Source organism: Azolla caroliniana, unplaced genomic scaffold (genome assembly GCF_043228905.1).
Source record: "Azolla caroliniana isolate FFs.n. ecotype wild unplaced genomic scaffold, voAzoCaro1.0.p SCAF_34, whole genome shotgun sequence".
Lineage (NCBI taxonomy): Eukaryota > Viridiplantae > Streptophyta > Polypodiopsida > Salviniales > Salviniaceae > Azolla > Azolla caroliniana.
In genome coordinates this window covers 115,593-134,442 of record NW_028230469.1, presented here as the reverse complement: position 1 = coordinate 134,442, position 18,850 = coordinate 115,593, and the positions used below count along the sequence as shown (strand labels likewise).

Below are 18,850 nucleotides of genomic sequence, written 5' to 3'. Positions count from 1 at the left end.
ATTCTTATTTTGCCATGGAGACGGAGGGACGGGTACGTAGAAGGAATCGATGGAGCACTCGAACCCCCCAACCCTCATCCGATGTTGGAGGAAGGGGACAACATGTAACGAACCAATGGACTTGAGCCATCTATGCAGATGATCAGAGGCCCTTTGTGGTCCGCATGAATTCACCACGGATCATGGTACTCCCATCTCCTTCACCTCTGGATAAGTCTGTGAATGAGGACCTGCAGTTTCAGGATCAAGTTACACTCTTGAATTTGATAAAATCGTGCCAGAAAGAAAAGAATCTGCAGAAAGCACGAAGGCTACATGCCAATATTCTCGAGAAAAACTTGATCACAAAATATGTCTATGTTTCCACTGCCCTGATTACAACATATGCCAAATGTGGTGCAATGGTGGAAGCACGAGAAGTATTTGAGCAACTTCCAATGTGTGATGTTGTGTCTTGGAGTGCCCTCATTGCTGGATATGCCCAAAACGGGCTGGGTGCTGAAGCATTGAAATGTTTCCAAGACATGCAGAATGCCCGAGTTCGTCCGAATGCGGTAACCTACATTTGTGTCCTGAAAGCTTGTGGTGTTGTGGGATGTCTAGAGATTGGGAAAAGTATAGATGCTGAGGTTAGAAAGCAAGGTTTAGTGGAGAAAGATGTTGTGCTAGGAACTGCATTGGTGGACATGTATTCAAAATGTGGTGCATTGGACAAAGCAAAAGAAGTATTTGGCCAGATCCCTAAGCCAAATGTTGTGACTTGGAGTGCCCTCATTGCTGGATATGCTCAAAATGGACTTGGGGATGAAGCATTAAAATGTTTCACAGAAATGAAAGTTGCAGGAATCTGTCCGAATGAGATAACTTATATTTGTGTTCTGAAGGCTTGCACCCTTGTGGGGTCTATAGAGATTGGGGAAAGTATAGATGCTGAGGTCAGAAAAAAAGGGTTATTGCAGAAAGATGTTGTTCTCGGCAATACATTGGTGGACATGTACTGTAAGTGTGGTGCATTAGAGAAAGCACGAGAAGTTTTTGAGCATCTTCCAATACGGGATGTTGTGACTTGGAATGCCCTGATTACTGGATATGCCCAGAATGGGTTGGGGGATGAAGTGTTGAAATGTTTCATCCAGATGCAAAATGCAGGAGTTCGTCCGGATGCAGTAACCTACATATGTATTCTCAAAGCTTGTAGCATTGTGGGTTCTCTCAAGGTTGGAGAAGATATAGAGGCCGAGGTAAAAAAGCAGGGTTTATTGCTGAAAGACATCGTGCTTGGCACTGCGTTACTGGACATGTATTCAAAATGTGGTGCAATGGAGAAAGCACGAGAAGTATTTGGGCAACTCCCAAAGCGCAATGTTGTTTGCTGGAATGCTATGATTTCTGGATTTGTCCATAACGGACTCGGCCATGAAGCCTTGAAATGCTTTCGAAAAATGAAACGAGCAAGAGTCTGTCCAGATGTCATAACTTATATTTGCATTTTGAAAGCGTGTGCCATTGTAGGGTCCCTAGAGATTGGGGAAGATATCCATACTGAGGTTAGAAAGCTAGGTTTATTGGAGAAAGATGTTGTGCTCGGAACTGCATTGATAAACATGTATTCCATGTGTGGTGCATTGCAGAAAGCACTAGAAGTGTTTCAGCAGCTTCCAGTGTGGGATGTTGTTAGTTGGAATGCCATTATCACTGCATATGCCCAAAGTGGACTTGGTGATGAAGCCCTAAAATGCTTTAGACAAATGCAAAATGATGACATTTGTCCAGATGTAGTAACATATATTTGCATTTTGAAAGCTTGTGGTATTTTGGGGTCTTTAGAAATTGGTAAAGATATTGATGCAGATGTGAGAAAGAAGGGGCTATTCGAAAAGGACATTGTGCTTAGAAATGCACTTGTGGACATGTATTCCAAGTGTGGTGCAATGGATAAAGCACAAGAAGTGTTTGAGAAGCTTCCAGAGTGGAGTGTTGTATCCTGGAGTTCTCTGATTGCTGGATATAGCCAATTAGGACAAGCTAATGTGGTTTTGAACTTGTATAGCAGAATGATAACCGAAGGTATTGTGCCAAATTCTGTTACCTTTGTTGTTATGCTGAATGCATGTAATCATGCAGGCCTACTGAAGGAGGGAGAAATACTATTTGATGAAATGTGTTCTGTCTATTGTCTTGCTCCAACAATAGAACACCACACATGTATGATTGACCTCTTTGGTCGTGCAGGACACTTTGACAAGGTAAAAACTTTGCTTTACAAGGCGTCCCATTCTGGCCACCTCCCAGTATTCCGCAGTATATTGGGTTCTTGTAGAAAATGGAGGAATGTGACCCTTGGCGAATGGGCGTTTGAGCAATCAGTTCAGTTGGATGGAAAGTGTGGTGCTGCATATGTTTGTATGCGAAATATATATATGTACATGCAAGAATTTGGATATTAATATATGCAGATAAATTTGCATTATTCTGGGGATGACCCTCCCTACTACAGTGAAGCATGTGTAGTGAGGAGCTCAGTTGTCATCAATCATGGGATTACACAGATGATCTCAAGGAAAAATAAACATTTTCAAACACAATACACCTCCTCGCAGAGCAAATAATATGAGTTTTTTCCACCTCTGGGATGGTGAAACATTTAAGAGCCCAATCACTGCTCTTGCTGCATAACTTACATATTCAATGTTGAAGAAGGCACACATTATAGTTGGTGAAAAGAATGAACATACCTCTGAGGTTTGCATGTTGCTCATGTATTTCCTTTACGTATATACGTATTGTTATGAGAAAGCGTATTGGCATCTAATCTAATCCATGATCCATAAGCCAGTGTGTGATTGCTGCATTGCGTAATAAAGTTTTTGAAGAGAATTAGTTGCTGTGCAAATGACCTTTGATCTAAGATGGATCACACATACTTTGGACAGTTTAGTAGGTGGCAATATTCAGCTGGAGTTACAGGTTGAAATTTTGTAATGCAGAAGTGAGGGGCTTCATTCTATAAATAAGGCCTGAGGTGAAGCACGGATGATGTGGAAAAAAACTTACTCAGCCAGCAATAAACATGTGAAAACTGCTAAACCAGTCCTTGAAGGTGAAGAGTTCAGAGAGAGAAATAAGGGAGATTAACATGTTTTCCTTGTTGTATCCATTCTTAGTTTTGTAACATACTTGGGGACGCTTGCTCATTGAAGCTGCTATATCAGCTCTGTTACCTATGATAGCATTGAGATTCTTTATGACAACTCTGATGATTAAGGCAAGTAGTAGCGTCCACAAGGTGGGTTGCTGAATCTTGTAGAGGACTTTTTTGTCAGGGGCCTTGTCATTTAACAAGCGGCCTTATTTTTTGTTCCTACTGGTGTTTGTGTGGAGAAATGACATCCCTGACAAAGCCGTGCGTATAGTTAGGGGGAAATCCTTCAGGACAATATACAGACCCCCCTGCTGCTGTTCATTTAGCATATGAACTCAAAAAAGCAGAGCTCTCTGAATAGCAGTTGATTTCTCTAAATCAGTATATATTGTCTTACTATGGCGACACAATTCCACTGCTTGATTTGTTAACCGATACACCAATGATGTGCAATAGGCCAAGAGTTATATATGGAGAGGTTCACAAAACGCTGACTAGCGATGCAAGGTTCTCATTGGAAGGACCCTCTAATCAGGTCTTGGGAATACATCCGCCACCAGAACGCGCAACAATTTTAAAATGATGAGAAATAACGAATGAATGGGGTGCAGAAGATGCGTGCTGGCAGCAAATAACATTGTTGGCATGAGAACGTTTTCCCAAGCAAAATATTTGAACCTTTACTACGTACTGGTTGGCTCTAATGATAATGAATCATATAATCTAATTCATGTTATGCTTGAAAAAATTGAGAAACATACTCTCCTTGAGAGGCAACTTTTACGCATAGTTGGGCATTGAGCTCAAGTATAATGAGACGAAATATCCATTCGAAACTACACAACGATCAAATGAGGTCTAGAACTTGATTATATCCAAGGACCAAGCCTTTGTTAAGGTAGAAAAGGCCTATAATGTCCAAAGTTGCCATATAGGAGAGCAAAAGACAACAACTTAGATAATCAAAGCTTAAAGAATGGAAAACATTTATAGCCCTTAATATTTTCATGGTGTATATTTGCCTACACATGCAATGATCTAGAGATGTACATTCCCATCCCACACTTTGCCACCCAAATCCATGGATAGGCGAGTGCATGTCTTTGATATGCCTCTACAATGCCCTTGTTTATGTCATTGCCAAGTTTCTAGTTTTGATGAAGTGTTTGGTCATTGGATAATATCGAACTATTATTGGGGGTTACATCCTTCGTCTCCTCTCTCTAGTATCGATGTGAGAATTACATTTCTTGATGTATTTTTATTGAACGGACTTACATGTCACATAACGATAATATTATTATTTGGTGTAGAAATACATAAACATTGCATGGAAGTTGAAAATGGCTTTATATGACGAGCAAGGAAGGCCACAAGCTTGGAATGGAATTCGACACAATCTTTGAAAGCTATTAATCTATGTTTCATTGTTCATGAAAGAGGTTGGCAAATAAATGGTCTTGTTTTTGTACTACAAGGATGCTATAATTTTAAATGGGTTCTAGAACCATGCCAATGATGTTGTGAAAGGTAAGATACTAATGGACTTTTAAATGAGATGATAGGTTGTATAACAATTTCACCACAATTTTTTTGTAAAGTTCACATAATTTGTCATGAGATAGAAAACATCAAGGGATTGTTTTAGATCGTTGCATAGAAAAGTAATTCGTAGTTGATATAGGATCAAAAGCTATGATTATCCAAAAGTTTGTTGATTGCGAAGAGTCTTCATTGTCCACAACCTAGTTTTGACTCCATGCAGAAACAATGGGAAAGCCAAAGAGTGAGAAGCACGTTCACTATTGATGAGTATGTATAGATGTAACCGATAGATATTGAGTTAATTTTCCCTATCGTCCTTGTGCATGCCAAGTACAAATGGCCAAATCTACTTGGATTTGTAAAACAAAGGAAAGGGTAATATGACATGTACCCATTTAGTATTCTCGAAAATATCAAAATATACTCTTCTTAAAAGGGCACAATCCCAAAAAGCTATGGTTAGTTTCTCCTCGAATTCAGCTCTTTATAATAAGCATTGTGATGAATACGTTACATGTTCTCATTAGATTGCACGCCTAGTAAGATAATAAACAAGAAGATTAAGATAATAAAATAAAAGAATGTTAATTAAGCATCTTAACCGTTGGAACGAGAAAATTGGATTTAGATCCTCGCTAAAAGCGGGTCTCGAGGCCAAAATCAGCCAATGAGACAAAATCATGATTACAATTTACAAGTATGGGTGGATGGATGTCATCCATACCAAAAACTTAAGTACCCTAAAGTTTTAAGTATTAAGTACTTCATAATTTAAGTACCCTAAAATTTACATTATGGCCACTATTTTGTTACCAATGATATATTGTTGAAAATAAGAGGGATATTGTTGATTACTCTAAACATAATTGGAGATATGTTTTGGTAGCCCCTTCATGAAACAAGACACCCATATTGTAAAACAATGATTCCCATTTAGACATTACAACAAGGGAAATGGATGTCCTGTAAGAGGCAACACCAACTTCTTCTAATGCCTTCAACACTCGTAGTTTCAACCAAACCAAATAACTTTTGCATAATATGCCGCACATCATTGCAACATATATCCATCAACCTTTTTGGTTTTGGCTAATAGGGGTAGATCGAATTAAAGAATCCTTAGGTTCGAGCTGACTTCAAGGTTTTTTGTATACAGGATTAGTAGCAACAAGACCCATCCTCGAAAAATCTCCAAAGCGGTATCTTACGCTCACGAAGGGTAAAACGAGTGTTGATTACCATCGTTGTCTCAAATCCTCAAGAATCCCATAATATATTGATGTACAAGGGTATTGTTCAAGAAAATTTGTTGAATGTGATGGCATAGGCATGTGATGCGTAAATGGCAATGACGACGTGTGTGTCTCGAGAGGATGAATGAGAGGGAAGCCAATAGGGGCAGGAGGCATACATACATACATACATACATACATACATACATACATACATACATACATACGAAGTGTGTGTAGAAATTCACAGCAACGCCAACAACAACACACTAAGAGTAGTCAAGTCAACTATGTATGTTAAATGCAAAGAAGAAGAGAACCCAACTTGAAAGAAAACAACAAAAACCAATGACCAAATGAGTGATGATGGTATACGTGTACATACATACATACATACATTGATACATATGATGATTGGGGGGGGGGGGGGTAGACGGGTCAAAGTGTACTCTCAATCAATCAGTGAGGAGCGGGTCGGCACACGTGGATAATCTCACACGTGCAGAGGTTGTGGAGAGAGAGAGAGAGGGTGATCAGTCAACGGGAACATTTGACGCTTCGACTTAAACAGACGGACGGACGGAGCACATACACAGAGAGAGAGAGAGAAGAGAGAGAGAGAGAGAAATGGACGAAGCTCCGATGGATCGACGACGGATAGAAGGGTCAGAGACGGAGGCCATAGCTGTCTGTCGGTCTGTCTGACCGACCGACCGACCGACTCTCACACGTCTCTGCATGCTCGTTCCTGTCTCTCTTCTGCAACAACAGATCAAAGAAAAAGAAAGAAGACACAAAAACACGAACGCCATAGCCCCCCCCCCCCCCCCCCCCCGACTGAACAGAGTTCTCTCTTTCTCTCCCTCTCTGTCTGTTTGGGTCTGACGTGTGTTGTTTGGAGTTTTTACCACTGTCTTCTAGCAGCCTCCCTTATATCTTATCTTCTGCAATTCCACGGCCACCATATCCATACATACATACATATATACATACATACATACATACATAGAAGCATAATGGGGAATTGCTGCGCAAGCCCTCCTGCTGGTCCACGAGGCCCGAAACAACAGCGACCCAATCCATACGAGATAAGCGCGCTTCACACGGCAGGCACCCTGCAGCTGTCGGTGCTGGGCCACCTGTGGCAGACATTATCCATCCAAGTGCAGGACAACATCCTTGAGAAATACGTGCTGGGGAAAGAATTGGGGCGCGGTGAATTCGGAATCACTTACCTCTGCACGGATCGCGCGTCCAAGGAGGTCTTCGCTTGCAAATCCATCTCCAAGCGCAAGCTTAGGACAGCTGTGGACATTGAAGATGTCCGGCGGGAGGCTATTATCATGCACCAATTGCCTCCTCACCCGAATATCATCTCTCTCAAGGGCTTGTACGAGGATGACAACGCAGTCCACCTTGTCATGGAGTTTTGCGAGGGAGGAGAGCTCTTCGATCGTATCGTCGCTCGTGGCCATTACAACGAACGGGCCGCCGCCTCCATCACTCGCACCATTGTGGAAGTTGTACAAGTAAACACCACCATCATCATTATCATCATCTTCTTCTTCTTCTTCTTTGCCATTCCCTATTATTGCATACAGTTCTGGCCCCTTCTTTCTGAGAAGCTTCACATCTCTTCTTGCAGGCTTGCCACAAGAATGGTGTCATGCATCGAGACTTGAAGCCCGAGAACTTCTTGTTTGCGAACAAACGAGAGAATTCGCCCCTCAAAGCCATTGACTTTGGCCTCTCGGTTTTCTTTAAGCCAGGTAGGTATCCACATGTGACATGTGATGTTGTAGCCTATTTTATTTCAGGGGTATCCCTGGGAAGAGTGACATGACTCCTCCAATGATGGTGGTGTTGTCCGTGACTGTGGTTTGTTTTGTTGGCACCAGGAGAGAAGTTTTCTGAGATTGTGGGAAGCCCATACTATATGGCTCCAGAGATTCTGAAGCGGAATTATGGCCCAGAAGTAGACATATGGAGTGCAGGTGTCATCCTCTTCATTTTGCTATCCGGATTGCCACCATTCTGGGCAGGTGATTTGAAGAAACATGCGAGTCCCCCATCTCTCTCATAGTTTAGTTTTAATCGTGCCATGTAAAGGCAAGAGTACTGTAGATTGAAGATCAGTCTGACGGGAGACATGCATGAAGATTTGACCCAACATGTCTATTATAGCAGTCTAGTCTAACTTGAAGTTTGGTATAGTACTAGAAACAATATAATGCTGCTTGATCTTTACATGAGTGAAAAGGGAAGTGAACCTGCAATTCTCATCATCATCATCATTAGAATCATGGAATTTTGTTGTTTCGTTTTGATCAGAGACGGAGCAAGGGGTGGCACAAGCCATCCTTCGAAGCGTTCTAAACTTCAGTGCAGAGCCGTGGCCAAAAATCTCTGACAAGGCAAAGTCATTGGTCCGCCAGATGCTTGAACCTGACCCCCGCAAGAGGCTCTCTCCTCAACAAGTTCTAGGTCTTCATACATATCATATCATATCATATCATATCATATCATACATATATCCACAGCCTTTACAACCTTGTTTGTTGGAAGCTGCACTCTTGTAGCTTGAGTTATAATAAAAATTTATATTGCTGATTTTACATATATGTTGGCTGGATCTTGCTGCTAGATCATCCATGGCTGCAGAACATGAAACAAGCCCCTGAGACTTCACTCGGTGAGACGGTTCGGTCAAGACTAAGGCAATTCTCGGCCATGAACAAGCTAAGAAAGAAAGCATTAAGGGTAATGCCAGTAGTTTTAGCCCCTTGCAGGCCTCTTCTTCTTCTTTTTATTCGTGTAAGAGGCGTCTTTTCAATGTGTCCGACAGAATTGGATGTGACATGACACAGGTTATTGCCGAGTTCTTGTCTGGCGACGAAGTTGAGACGATCAAGACCATGTTCATGACGATGGACACCCAAAATAGAGGATACCTGAGTTTCGATGAATTCATGATGGGCTTGCGCAAGTTTGGTTCTCAACTAACGGAGACCGAAATCCAGCACCTCATGGAAGATGTAAGAAGTGTGCTCCTCTTGAAATTTCGTGCATATTCAAGGTCATAAAGCCTAATGACCATATGATTGAAACGAAATGGCATACACTTGGTTAGCTCATGAAAGAGAAAAAGAGGGGGGGGGGGGGGGGGGAATTTGACATTCAAGGATTGATCAAGGGTATTCATGAAATGAGTGAGAGTTTTCATTGTTTCCCGAAATGGCATACACTTGGTTAGCTCATGAAAGAGAAAAAGAGGGGGGAAATTTGACATTCAGAGATTGATCAAGGGTATTCATGAAATGAGAAAAAGTTGTGAGCATCTGGGGAAACAAAGAAAAATGTATCGGGCACTGTGGATTTATTACCGTAAATAAACTAAATGGATGTCCCTAATAGGGTTAGTATATGAAAATGGGTGTCTTCATGGACATACATGTTTTCTAACCATGTTAACATTGGCAGGTAGGTGCACAAAAGAATGGGTACCTAGATTATGGAAAGTTTGTTGCATTGACCATTCAACTGCAAAGGCTCGATACAGATGAATATTTGCGCAAGGCATTTGATCACTTTGACGTTGATGGAAATGGATTTATCGACATAAATGAGTTGAAACAATCGTTGAAGGATGACTTGGGTCCTGATGATCGTCACCTTGTTGGTGATATCATGCAAGAAGTAGATGTTGATAAAGTGAGTTGTGTCTTTTGATTCAATTTCTATTAATTCCACTTCTCGTAAAGAATTTGATTCATTCATTTTGTCTGTCTTATCCTTATTTTGATCTAAATGGGTTTTTCAATTTTATATAGGATGGTCAAATAAGTTATGAAGAATTCGCAAGCATGATGCAAGCTGGCACAGACTGGAGAAAGTTCTCTCGACGCTACTCAAGAGAGAGGTTCAACAACTTGAGCATCAAATTAAAGAATGATGGCACTCTTTAGATGCATGAGAATGGACAAATGAGGTCAAGGGTCATCACTTCTTATTGAAGTGATTTAAAGACATCTCTTCCTTGGTCACACCTTTGGAGAACTTAATTTGGGGACATCACCTTGTGGTGATCCTAAGGCACCAAAAAGCTTATTGCAAATTCAATCATATTTAACATAAAATATATTGGAATTCCTCGTTTAGGGGCTTATCCCTCGGCATGTTGTAATTTGTAGCTTGAAGAATTGAAGGCCCAAAGGATACACACACATACACACAAATGTGTAGTTGTCTATATTGTTGTAGAATGTGTTGCACATAGCCCAACCAAAGAATTTGAGCATGGATTTTCAATTTCAGAATTAGTGTGAAGGATACGAAGGATTGTTGTCATACCTTCTCTTCCATATTTCAATTTGTGCACATTGACATGGGATGAACTAAGATTACATTAGAATGAAGGTAAAAACTATGAGAATCAATCTTTAAACGATGACATGTGGTATTTTGAGATGGGGAGGCGATATATGTCATTTGAAAGTTGTAGCGGGACAACATATGTAAATTGGATGTAAAATAACCACCTTTGGGTGGAGGTAATTTTTATTGTAACATTGGAAAAACTCTTTTTTATCGATAAAACGAAAGTTAATGATTGCATTCCCAATGGAGAGTGTTCCGTGGCATTAAAAGACAAATTCTTGTTATGAGAAAATTGATTTCTTAATACTCTTAAATGTATTTCTCTTTCAAGGCTAGAGATGGCGGTTCGAGAAAGTGTTTGGATGTGTTTTGTTATGACATGTCCATATGCATCAATCAATTTTCTTCCATTGTGTTTACCATTCCCCTCATGTATGTGTCAACCATATGATTTATGTGTGCTATGCAGACCCAATAAGGTGTTTATATTCACATAATATGTGCTTGTTAAGACTAGTCAAAATGAACCGTCTAATCAACTACATCCAAATAAGTCAAGTTATATTCTAGCCATTTCCCTCCCAAGTAAAGATTTTCCATGCAGAAGAATAATCACAACAAAGAAACCATCCATACAATGTAGATGATGCTTAACTATATAGTACATACCATAGAGTATGTGTATCGTATAACGAGAAAATTACCTGGTCGAAAAAGTGTGTAGGTAATTATTTTTCCGGCTTTCATAGGAAGTATAAAGGGTTGTAAAAGTCTAAGGCTTGAAAGTTATTACCGTTCAATCAATCAAAGCAAAGTAAAGATCGATTGTATATGATAACCAAATCGAAGAGGAGACAAGTTACAAATAAATATTCGGTGTATATGATCGATCTATAGAATGGCATTACATAGAAAGTATAATCTAGAGCGGAAAGAATGATGAGAGGACAAAGAATATGAATATTGTGATTGATGGGAATTCTAAATGTCATGCTAACCTTGATAAAAGAGAACAAATGCAACACATATATATTGATGTGCAAGACAATCCCAAGATATATCCCCACATGTAACAAAATAAATGTTCAATGAAGAGGCATCGTGTGTCGCAAGCCCTTGTTAACCATGTATATATATATATATATATATATATATATATATATATAATACATATAGGAAATTGGTAAATTCACAGTTTTTTCTGTATTTTCATAGTTTTTTGGGGGGGATGGAATCTGGCTATTATTTGTAGTGCAAATAATCATATTTTTGAACTCAATTTTTTTTTGTGAAAATACGGAAAAAACTGTGAATTTACCAATTTCCTATATATATATATATATATATACAGTTGAGAAATTTTATATGTTGGGGAAAGGGAACAATTTATGAATGTGTTAGAGATTTCGCCTTAAATAGAAAAACTTTTAAGAACAAATCTCTAGAAAACAATACCCACAAACGTGTGGTTCGAGTCCATGAATGCTATACAATGTACATGGGTTGAGGCACTAGCGTACCCTTTAACTTACATATGTGTAGTATGGTATGGTAATGTACATATATGTATTCATTGGGTTGGTTTGTTAGATGCAAATCATCATGATACACTCTTTTTTATCGTAATTAGCTTACCCTATTGGTAAGTTATTACACTACAAGTCATTATGTCTTGGGTTTGAAACCCAACGTTACTCACCTCGCTATTATATACTCCATACAAATCTCTTAATTCAGTAGATGCCATTGTGGAACGTAGGGGTTGAACCCATGACCACCTGGTCTCCATTGGGCAACACTTACCAACTGAGCTATCTCTCTCTCTCTCTCTCTCTCTTTTCTAAGTCTTGGATTGTTTGCTTTCCCTTGCATTGAAGAGAGAGAGAGAGAGAGATAGAGAGTTGATATGACCCTGTCACAGGCGTATTCATGAAGATGGGCAGCCGCGGCGAAATTAGGAAAAGGAGGAAAGATCAGGAGAAGGACCAGCACTGTGGGTGGCTCATCGATCTCTCCCTCACTGCATTCTCTGCTGGCGCTCTCCTCTTGTTGGGCCATTGGTTTAGCCGCAGAGAAGGTAAGCATTCCTGTTTCATTCATCCACCTCTATTCTTGTTCTTGTTCTTGTTCTTGTTTGGTGTCTTCGTCAATTTCTTGCGTGGCCTGCCCATTTCTTTTCCAATTAAGGTTCATGAAAGCTGTCCTAGATTTCGCTCAATTCATTTTCGAAACATGGAAACTTACCAGATATAAAATTCCCAACATCAAACACAATACTGTTCAAAATTAAATTGTGAGACATTTTTCGGTTTGTACTCCACAAACTTCAAGTCTGGAATCAAGTCCATTGGTCCCTGTCAATATTGGGCGAACAATCACTTGTTTGGGCTGTTAAACCAGGCAAAAAATAATGCTAATGTACTACAAATCTATTCTTCATAATCAGCGTGGACTGGAAGCTTATTGTTTGGCCTATTGAGACTCGTCAAATTTATTTCAGCTGAAAAGCATGGAAAATTTTGCCACCTACGATTGAATCTAGGAAGGACCAATCAATAGCAAATGGAGGTTTTTCTGTGAAATCACTTGGGCATCTGAACTCTTGTGGATTGCTACAGTTTGTATTTTACTTTTTAGCTGGTTCCTCTTTGTACCCAACTTCGGCTGCCTAGACAATGGAAGGTTGAGGTGAGGCCATATGTATGATGTCTTTAGGTGCCACAATCTAAATGAGTATGTATCCGTTGAGCAATAAGGATTCTCTCTGTGGAACTTCTTAGAGGGAAGTATATGTCTCTGTAGAGCATGGAACCTTCAGAGAATACTGTATGTATGATCTTTTCTCATACCAAAACTTAAGTTCATCATTTTGATGAACGTTGAATTTGAGGTAAACAAGTTTACAGGTTGGGGTCAATGGTGGCAGAGAAACATAATTGTGCAGAATTTAAATGGTGAATACTTTCAAACGCCTAGATAGCATATTGTTTTTTCATGTTGTCCATAAGATGCAGAGGATTTTAGTCATGTGTTAGCCAATCTTACAATTGCCAGGTGGGATATTGCACTTCACGAGATGTTTTACCGCTTTTTGGTTATATAGCACAAAGTACGTAACATACTCGAATGCATTTGCAAACATTTTTTTCATACGTTTGCAAATGATTGTGTATGTTATGAAAACATACTTATGTTTTTTTTTATTTACTTTTTTTACCTTAACTTTCTTACCTTAAAAAAAAGTTTTACTGTCTAATAAATAATGAATACAAAAGTATGGTATTTACCATACTTCGAGGGTGTTTACCATACTCGAATGATCGAAACATACTTGAACGCGAATGTACGTATGGTTCATACTATGATATAGCATAAAAGTAGAGGTGGCTCACAAGTGAATAGATCAGTATTGGATCCTTCAGGTTATGTGTATGTTCATGAGCGTATGTTGTATGGGATAGGAGCATCCGTCATGCTACCCAATGGGTCATTTGTTGGCCTTACTGACCTCTTAAAGTTATTTTTACTACTCATAACATGGACATTGGACTTAGTTTTCATTTCCTCACACATCTAATGGACATCAAGTGCACGAGACACTCTTTTTCTCACCTCTTGATTATAAGTTGGCCAACTGCATAGCATGCAGGAGTTTGAACTTTCAGGACTGTTTTGGACAAATCTTTCCAGAATACTTAAAAACAAAGGCCTTGGAGTCTTCTCACCAAATATGAAAGCTTTTGGTAGGCATTTGTTTTATAATCATTACTATTCATTCTTTGTCTTCATTCTACAACGCTTTTCTAGCTTGTGACTGTGCTGCTTTACAGTTGTTCAGATTGCACCCTTCACATTCACATTTATCTGGATTTTCCTGAAGACCATTTGTCCATTAAACCTTATAATTTAATTTTCTCTGTAATTCAATTTATATTGTGTTGCATAGTATTATAGTCATCCTTTACATTTCGGTGTGTATTTTATAAACCAGGTGAGCATGAAATGCTATCATGCTGTATAGGATGTCATTTTTGGAACAAGTTCTTCCTCATAAAATCAATATCTTTGAAGTTAATTAGTTTGGATCTTGCTTTCTATATAGGTAGGCGCATAGGTGGTGATAGGAAAAAATATCTTTCTGGTGATGGTGACAGACAGGATAACAAGAATACGAGTATGGAGAAAAATAATATAACACCAAGTCAACATCCGCCCATGCCTTTGGTTGAGCAGCGTTTGCAGCGTTTGAAAGCTGCAGAAGAAAGGTTGAAACCAACAACTCGTGAATCGTCAGCTGTAAGGCTTACTCCTCTTGGAGTTATCATGGAACTTAAACAGAAGGTATAGTTTTACTTAATGCCTCTCTTTCACTCCGTGAATTGTCTATTTCTTGGACTCTTTCCTTTCATTGTGCCCAGATTTTCCAAGCTATTTTCTTGGCTGATTTCAAGAATAAGTAGTTAAAATTGGAAAGGAGCTCAAATTTTCAGGTTGACAGGCTTGAAGATGAGATACATTTTCTGATACAGAGGATTTCAGGTGGTGCTATGAGCACAGTGGATGAAAAGGTGATATCATTTCTTTATTTATGCATTGTATCTCTTAGCACATGTTGAAACACTCACAGTGGATACATTGCAATTCCTCAAAAGAACAAATTTCGACCAAGTTTTTTGCATTCAGCATAAAAATTTACATGGAAAGGTATTCATTACTGGGTTAAACTTGGCGACTTCAAGGTCGTTTCTTATTTTGATCTAAGATGGACTGTTTGACCCTCATAGGGAGATATTTTATTCAATATTCATTATTAATCTGTTGCATCTGAGAAGTTCAGGAGCTGGTTATGTGTAGTCTAATATGAGTGTCATGTCACTTTTGCACATGTGACTTAGGATATTGCACTTCCATTTTGTACTAGGTTTCTCACAATGAGCTCATTATGATTAAGGCTTTACATCTTTTAGTTTTGTTTGTGCGTAAAATAACCTTAATCACATTGTGCTGTGAGTTAGAGGTATTTTACTATACAAAAATGAACATAGATATACTACATATGGTTTCTTGCACATGCTCACGAAGCATGAAGATTCATGAACTCCTTTAAATGTTGTTATATACCCCGGCCACCCGATAAAAAGAAAAATAATCTTATTCTGGTCATCAATTGCAGGAACAAGTACGGCTTCTTGAGCTCCTTGCTTTGTTACAGCTTGAAGTGGATGGTGTAAAGGTTGTGTTACAAGTGTTCTTTGCATGGTTTATTTTAGAAGGTTATATTTGAGCATTTGCTGGATTGTTTGCTGTTTTGGATACAGGCTGATGAAAGTGTCCGGCCACATAGGAGGATTCAGACAAACCGAATACAATCTCTTATTGCCGTAAGTCCTCTATTATATCACTTGTTTGAATGATTTTTCAGAAAATACAGAATGTGCACCACATTAATAATTATTGTTTAGATTCGAGATTGCATAGTAATATCAGTCTTTTGTCTGGATTCTTTTTCTTTTTTCTGCAGACATTAGACAAACTCAAAAGAGCCAATGTAGACACTGAGTGACAACAATTACATTATTTTACTTCATCAAAATATCATCTGTTGTTTGTATATCAACAGTTGCAAATGACGCGCACATGTAGTCAAGTTATTGAAAGCACCAGCAGCCATATTTTTCACTGCCAAACGATATCTGGAGCTTGAGATGTTTCAGAGCTTTTTCATGTCAATCTTAAGTCTATGGTGATCTTTAACTTCCAAGGTGTAATTTTCCTTTACCTATATGAACACCGCATAATTTAATCTTGAAATTGAGCTTTTTATTTTAGTGTGAAGGCACCCTTGGTTTGAGGAGGTCAAACAAGAGGGATGACCACATGACCAATCCATTTATGAAATGGTTTTGTGGGAGGTTAAACAAGAGGGATGATCATAGGACAAATCCATTCATGAAAGTTTAATGTAAGAAAAGCTTGTGATTGACATTACAGTTAAAAGGTACCTTTGTAAAGTTCTGCTTGCATATGCAAATTTGGCAATATCACTAGTTACCTTTAGCTTGATTTTATCCTTGCTCTAAGATAATAATTATGTCCTAACAGACTGCCAGACATACCCAACGTTCCTTCATTTTTGGTTCAACCCTCTCTATGCATTTTGAAGCATTCTCGCCAACATAACCATGACAAATATCCCACTAAAACAAATGCAAACCATACAAATTATATATAGATTGAGGCAAAGTGGTGGACAGATTCTTAAAGAACTCATTGGTTCCTTACTAGGAGCACAAAAAAGTGTGTGCAATTTAGGACCCTCCACCAATTCATAGCTTGATTTGGATATTGTATCATGCATACCTATACCATGTTTTATGATGCCGGAACAATTGCTAAAATAAGTTCTAGGCAATTTATTTTTGTAATGGAATACAAATATATGGTTAAAGGTTAGTCAAAAACACAAGACTTATCGTGTATTTACCTTTGTTAAATTCAATCAAATCTCATTACCATTTTAACAAAAGAAACTTGCCACAACTATAAGCTTGGATAAACTTCTTTTAATTGTTGAATTAGGGGGGCCCTCTGACGGTGTTGACATATGTATATAGTTAGTATCCTTGTAACGATGGGCAAGATGGAAAGGATACTATTGACACACAAACTAGTGTTAGCTCTAAAACCTATACACATACATACTATGATCAAGTTCCTCCTGGGAACGGCCTTGTAAACAATTATTCCACGGTGTCATGTAGGCCCATGGATAAAGGCTTCATTTGTAGCACCATGTGAAATCATGTGGCGTTCTCTTTTACGCATTTAGTGTGTTAGCAGGAGTCGTCGAATTTTAGCCGATGACCCAAAGTTTTTCACATTCTCGGAGCGTCTCTGCACACTTTTGCCCTAATTCGCTCCTGACGATTGAATCCAGGTGATTGCCCTAATCTCTGGGTGTTTGTTTGTTTGTGTGCGTGTGTAATATGTAATAGAGACTACCGTTTGCAACAGCGAAATAGCAGTACAGCGTCGCGCTCTCACATCAGAGTTGTTTACCTCTGCTTTTTGGATTAAAAACGATGTTACAAAAAAGAAATGAAATTCCGATTATCTGCGTCTTTGTGTTGATTTTATTGGGGCGGAGTCCCTTTAGTAACAACATTCGCTCTCTTCTTTCCTTCTCTTCGTACACAATCAGAAGTTCTATTTAACATGGCCTATTGCAACTTGTTCTCGAAATATATCTATTCAGCAAGGTCTTTCTTTCAAAATATCCTCTACTGAACTTGAATTTAATTAGAAGTAGGTGTTTTAACCAAATGTTCATGTTTCCGTTGTTCAAAGTTTGTTTCTATATTCCAGATGGGAACTCATTACAATGGCACATCTACTTAAAACTACTCTATATAAGCATCCGTAACGTGAGCTTTCACTCAAAACTGGATATAAGAGATGCCATAGGATCTTAGCCATGGTCTGCATGAAGTGTTTAATCAACTTATGCTCTGCGAGATTTGAAACTAGTTAGCATTTCATGCATTTCTGATTCAAAAAAGGTACTTGCAAGCTTACGTTAATCCCATTTTTTACTTAAGTTTATTCAGGATTTGTATTCTACATTATTAGTGCTTTCCTGGTAAAGGACAATGTCGTATGAAAATGTGGTTGGAGGCAAGCTTAAGCTCAAAGGGACAGCACTGGATGTTCAGTCAGGAAACAAGAAAAGGAAAAAGAAGAAAGATAAGCTTCACCTAAAACAGTTATTGGCCACTATAACTCAAGAGACACCTTCCAATGTAGCTGATAATGGTGCAGAATCTGCACTAGGTGAAGAACAAAGGAAGCATGAGGATATGGGTGATGATGAAAGGTTGCAACGTGATGAAGCAGAGGATCATCGTACGGCAGCTGAGAAAAGGTATCAGGAACAAAAATTAAAGCTGGATTTGCAACGCCTTAAGAAAGTCGCTAAGAAGTCTCATAGAGAGAGGGTTGGAGAGTTCAATCAGTATCTTGCAAACCTAAGTGAGCATTATGATATCCCCAAGGTCGGACCTGGTTAACATTCCCAATGCTAATTGTCTCCTTCACAGTGGTAGTTGAGATTTGGCTTGGTACAATGTATGTTTCCGCATGATATGTGAACCAACATCTTTTAGCCCCATTGGATTTGTTATGAGATGCCCACCTAAAATTATGATAAATTTTGTTATTTGGTTTGGTATATGAACTGACTCCTTTGTCTTCCTGTGAAATTTGTTATGAAACCCAAATTATGTTATAATAGAATCCGTTACAGCACTCACTGGTAAAACATTTAAATTTTGATTTATTTAATGATTATTTGAAAATAGGATAGTTGACACTTGTGTGAAAAGGAGAAGCAATGTAACTATCATTGAGCAATGAAAATGGTCCATGGTGGCCGTCTCTAATGCTCCATCTTCCAAATGTATAGAACAGGTGGTATGCTCAAACTGTATACAGTCTCCACTTGGAGGAATGTACCTAATGCACTAGAAAGGTAAAAATAAAACCAGTAAATCCTGGA

The 18,850-nt window shown here is 38.8% G+C and overlaps 4 protein-coding genes across 7 annotated transcripts; all 4 read left to right on the top strand.

Annotated features, from left to right (window-relative positions):
• Positions 1-182: 182 nt before the first annotated feature.
• LOC147849544 (pentatricopeptide repeat-containing protein At3g09040, mitochondrial-like) lies at positions 183-2,447 on the top strand. Its single transcript, XM_087337386.1, has one exon. It carries the CDS (start codon positions 183-185, stop codon positions 2,445-2,447), a length of 2,265 nt encoding a protein of 754 aa, XP_087193512.1.
• A 4,358-nt stretch (positions 2,448-6,805) lies between these two features.
• LOC147849543 (calcium-dependent protein kinase 13-like) lies at positions 6,806-10,525 on the top strand. 2 transcript variants are annotated; one of them, XM_087337395.1, is made up of 9 exons: positions 6,806-7,448; positions 7,565-7,688; positions 7,818-7,961; positions 8,251-8,403; positions 8,564-8,679; positions 8,787-8,954; positions 9,400-9,630; positions 9,750-9,907; positions 10,110-10,525. In XM_087337395.1, exons 1-8 carry the CDS (start codon positions 6,936-6,938, stop codon positions 9,882-9,884), a joined length of 1,584 nt encoding a protein of 527 aa, XP_087193521.1. In that variant the 5' UTR covers positions 6,806-6,935; the 3' UTR covers positions 9,885-9,907; positions 10,110-10,525. The 2 variants fall into 2 exon arrangements, with proteins under 2 accessions (XP_087193521.1, XP_087193520.1); XM_087337394.1 differs by having other exon boundaries at positions 6,807-7,448; positions 9,750-10,525.
• Positions 10,526-12,177: 1,652 nt separating this feature from the next.
• Positions 12,178-16,364, top strand: LOC147849542 (uncharacterized). Its single transcript, XM_087337414.1, has 6 exons — positions 12,178-12,373; positions 14,399-14,637; positions 14,787-14,864; positions 15,470-15,529; positions 15,615-15,677; positions 15,818-16,364. The coding sequence occupies exons 1-6, from the start codon at positions 12,226-12,228 to the stop codon at positions 15,857-15,859; spliced, it is 630 nt and encodes a 209-aa protein (XP_087193540.1). The 5' UTR covers positions 12,178-12,225; the 3' UTR covers positions 15,860-16,364.
• Positions 16,365-17,087: 723 nt separating this feature from the next.
• On the top strand, positions 17,088-18,625 carry LOC147849541 (uncharacterized). Of its 3 annotated transcripts, none has more exons than XM_087337423.1 (2): positions 17,088-17,233; positions 17,904-18,625. In XM_087337423.1, the coding sequence occupies exon 2, from the start codon at positions 17,946-17,948 to the stop codon at positions 18,360-18,362; it is 417 nt and encodes a 138-aa protein (XP_087193549.1). In that variant the 5' UTR covers positions 17,088-17,233; positions 17,904-17,945; the 3' UTR covers positions 18,363-18,625. The 3 variants fall into 3 exon arrangements, with proteins under 3 accessions (XP_087193549.1, XP_087193550.1, XP_087193551.1); XM_087337424.1 differs by having other exon boundaries at positions 17,098-17,233; positions 17,895-18,625; XM_087337425.1 differs by having other exon boundaries at positions 17,111-17,233; positions 17,926-18,625.
• Positions 18,626-18,850: the final 225 nt, after the last annotated feature.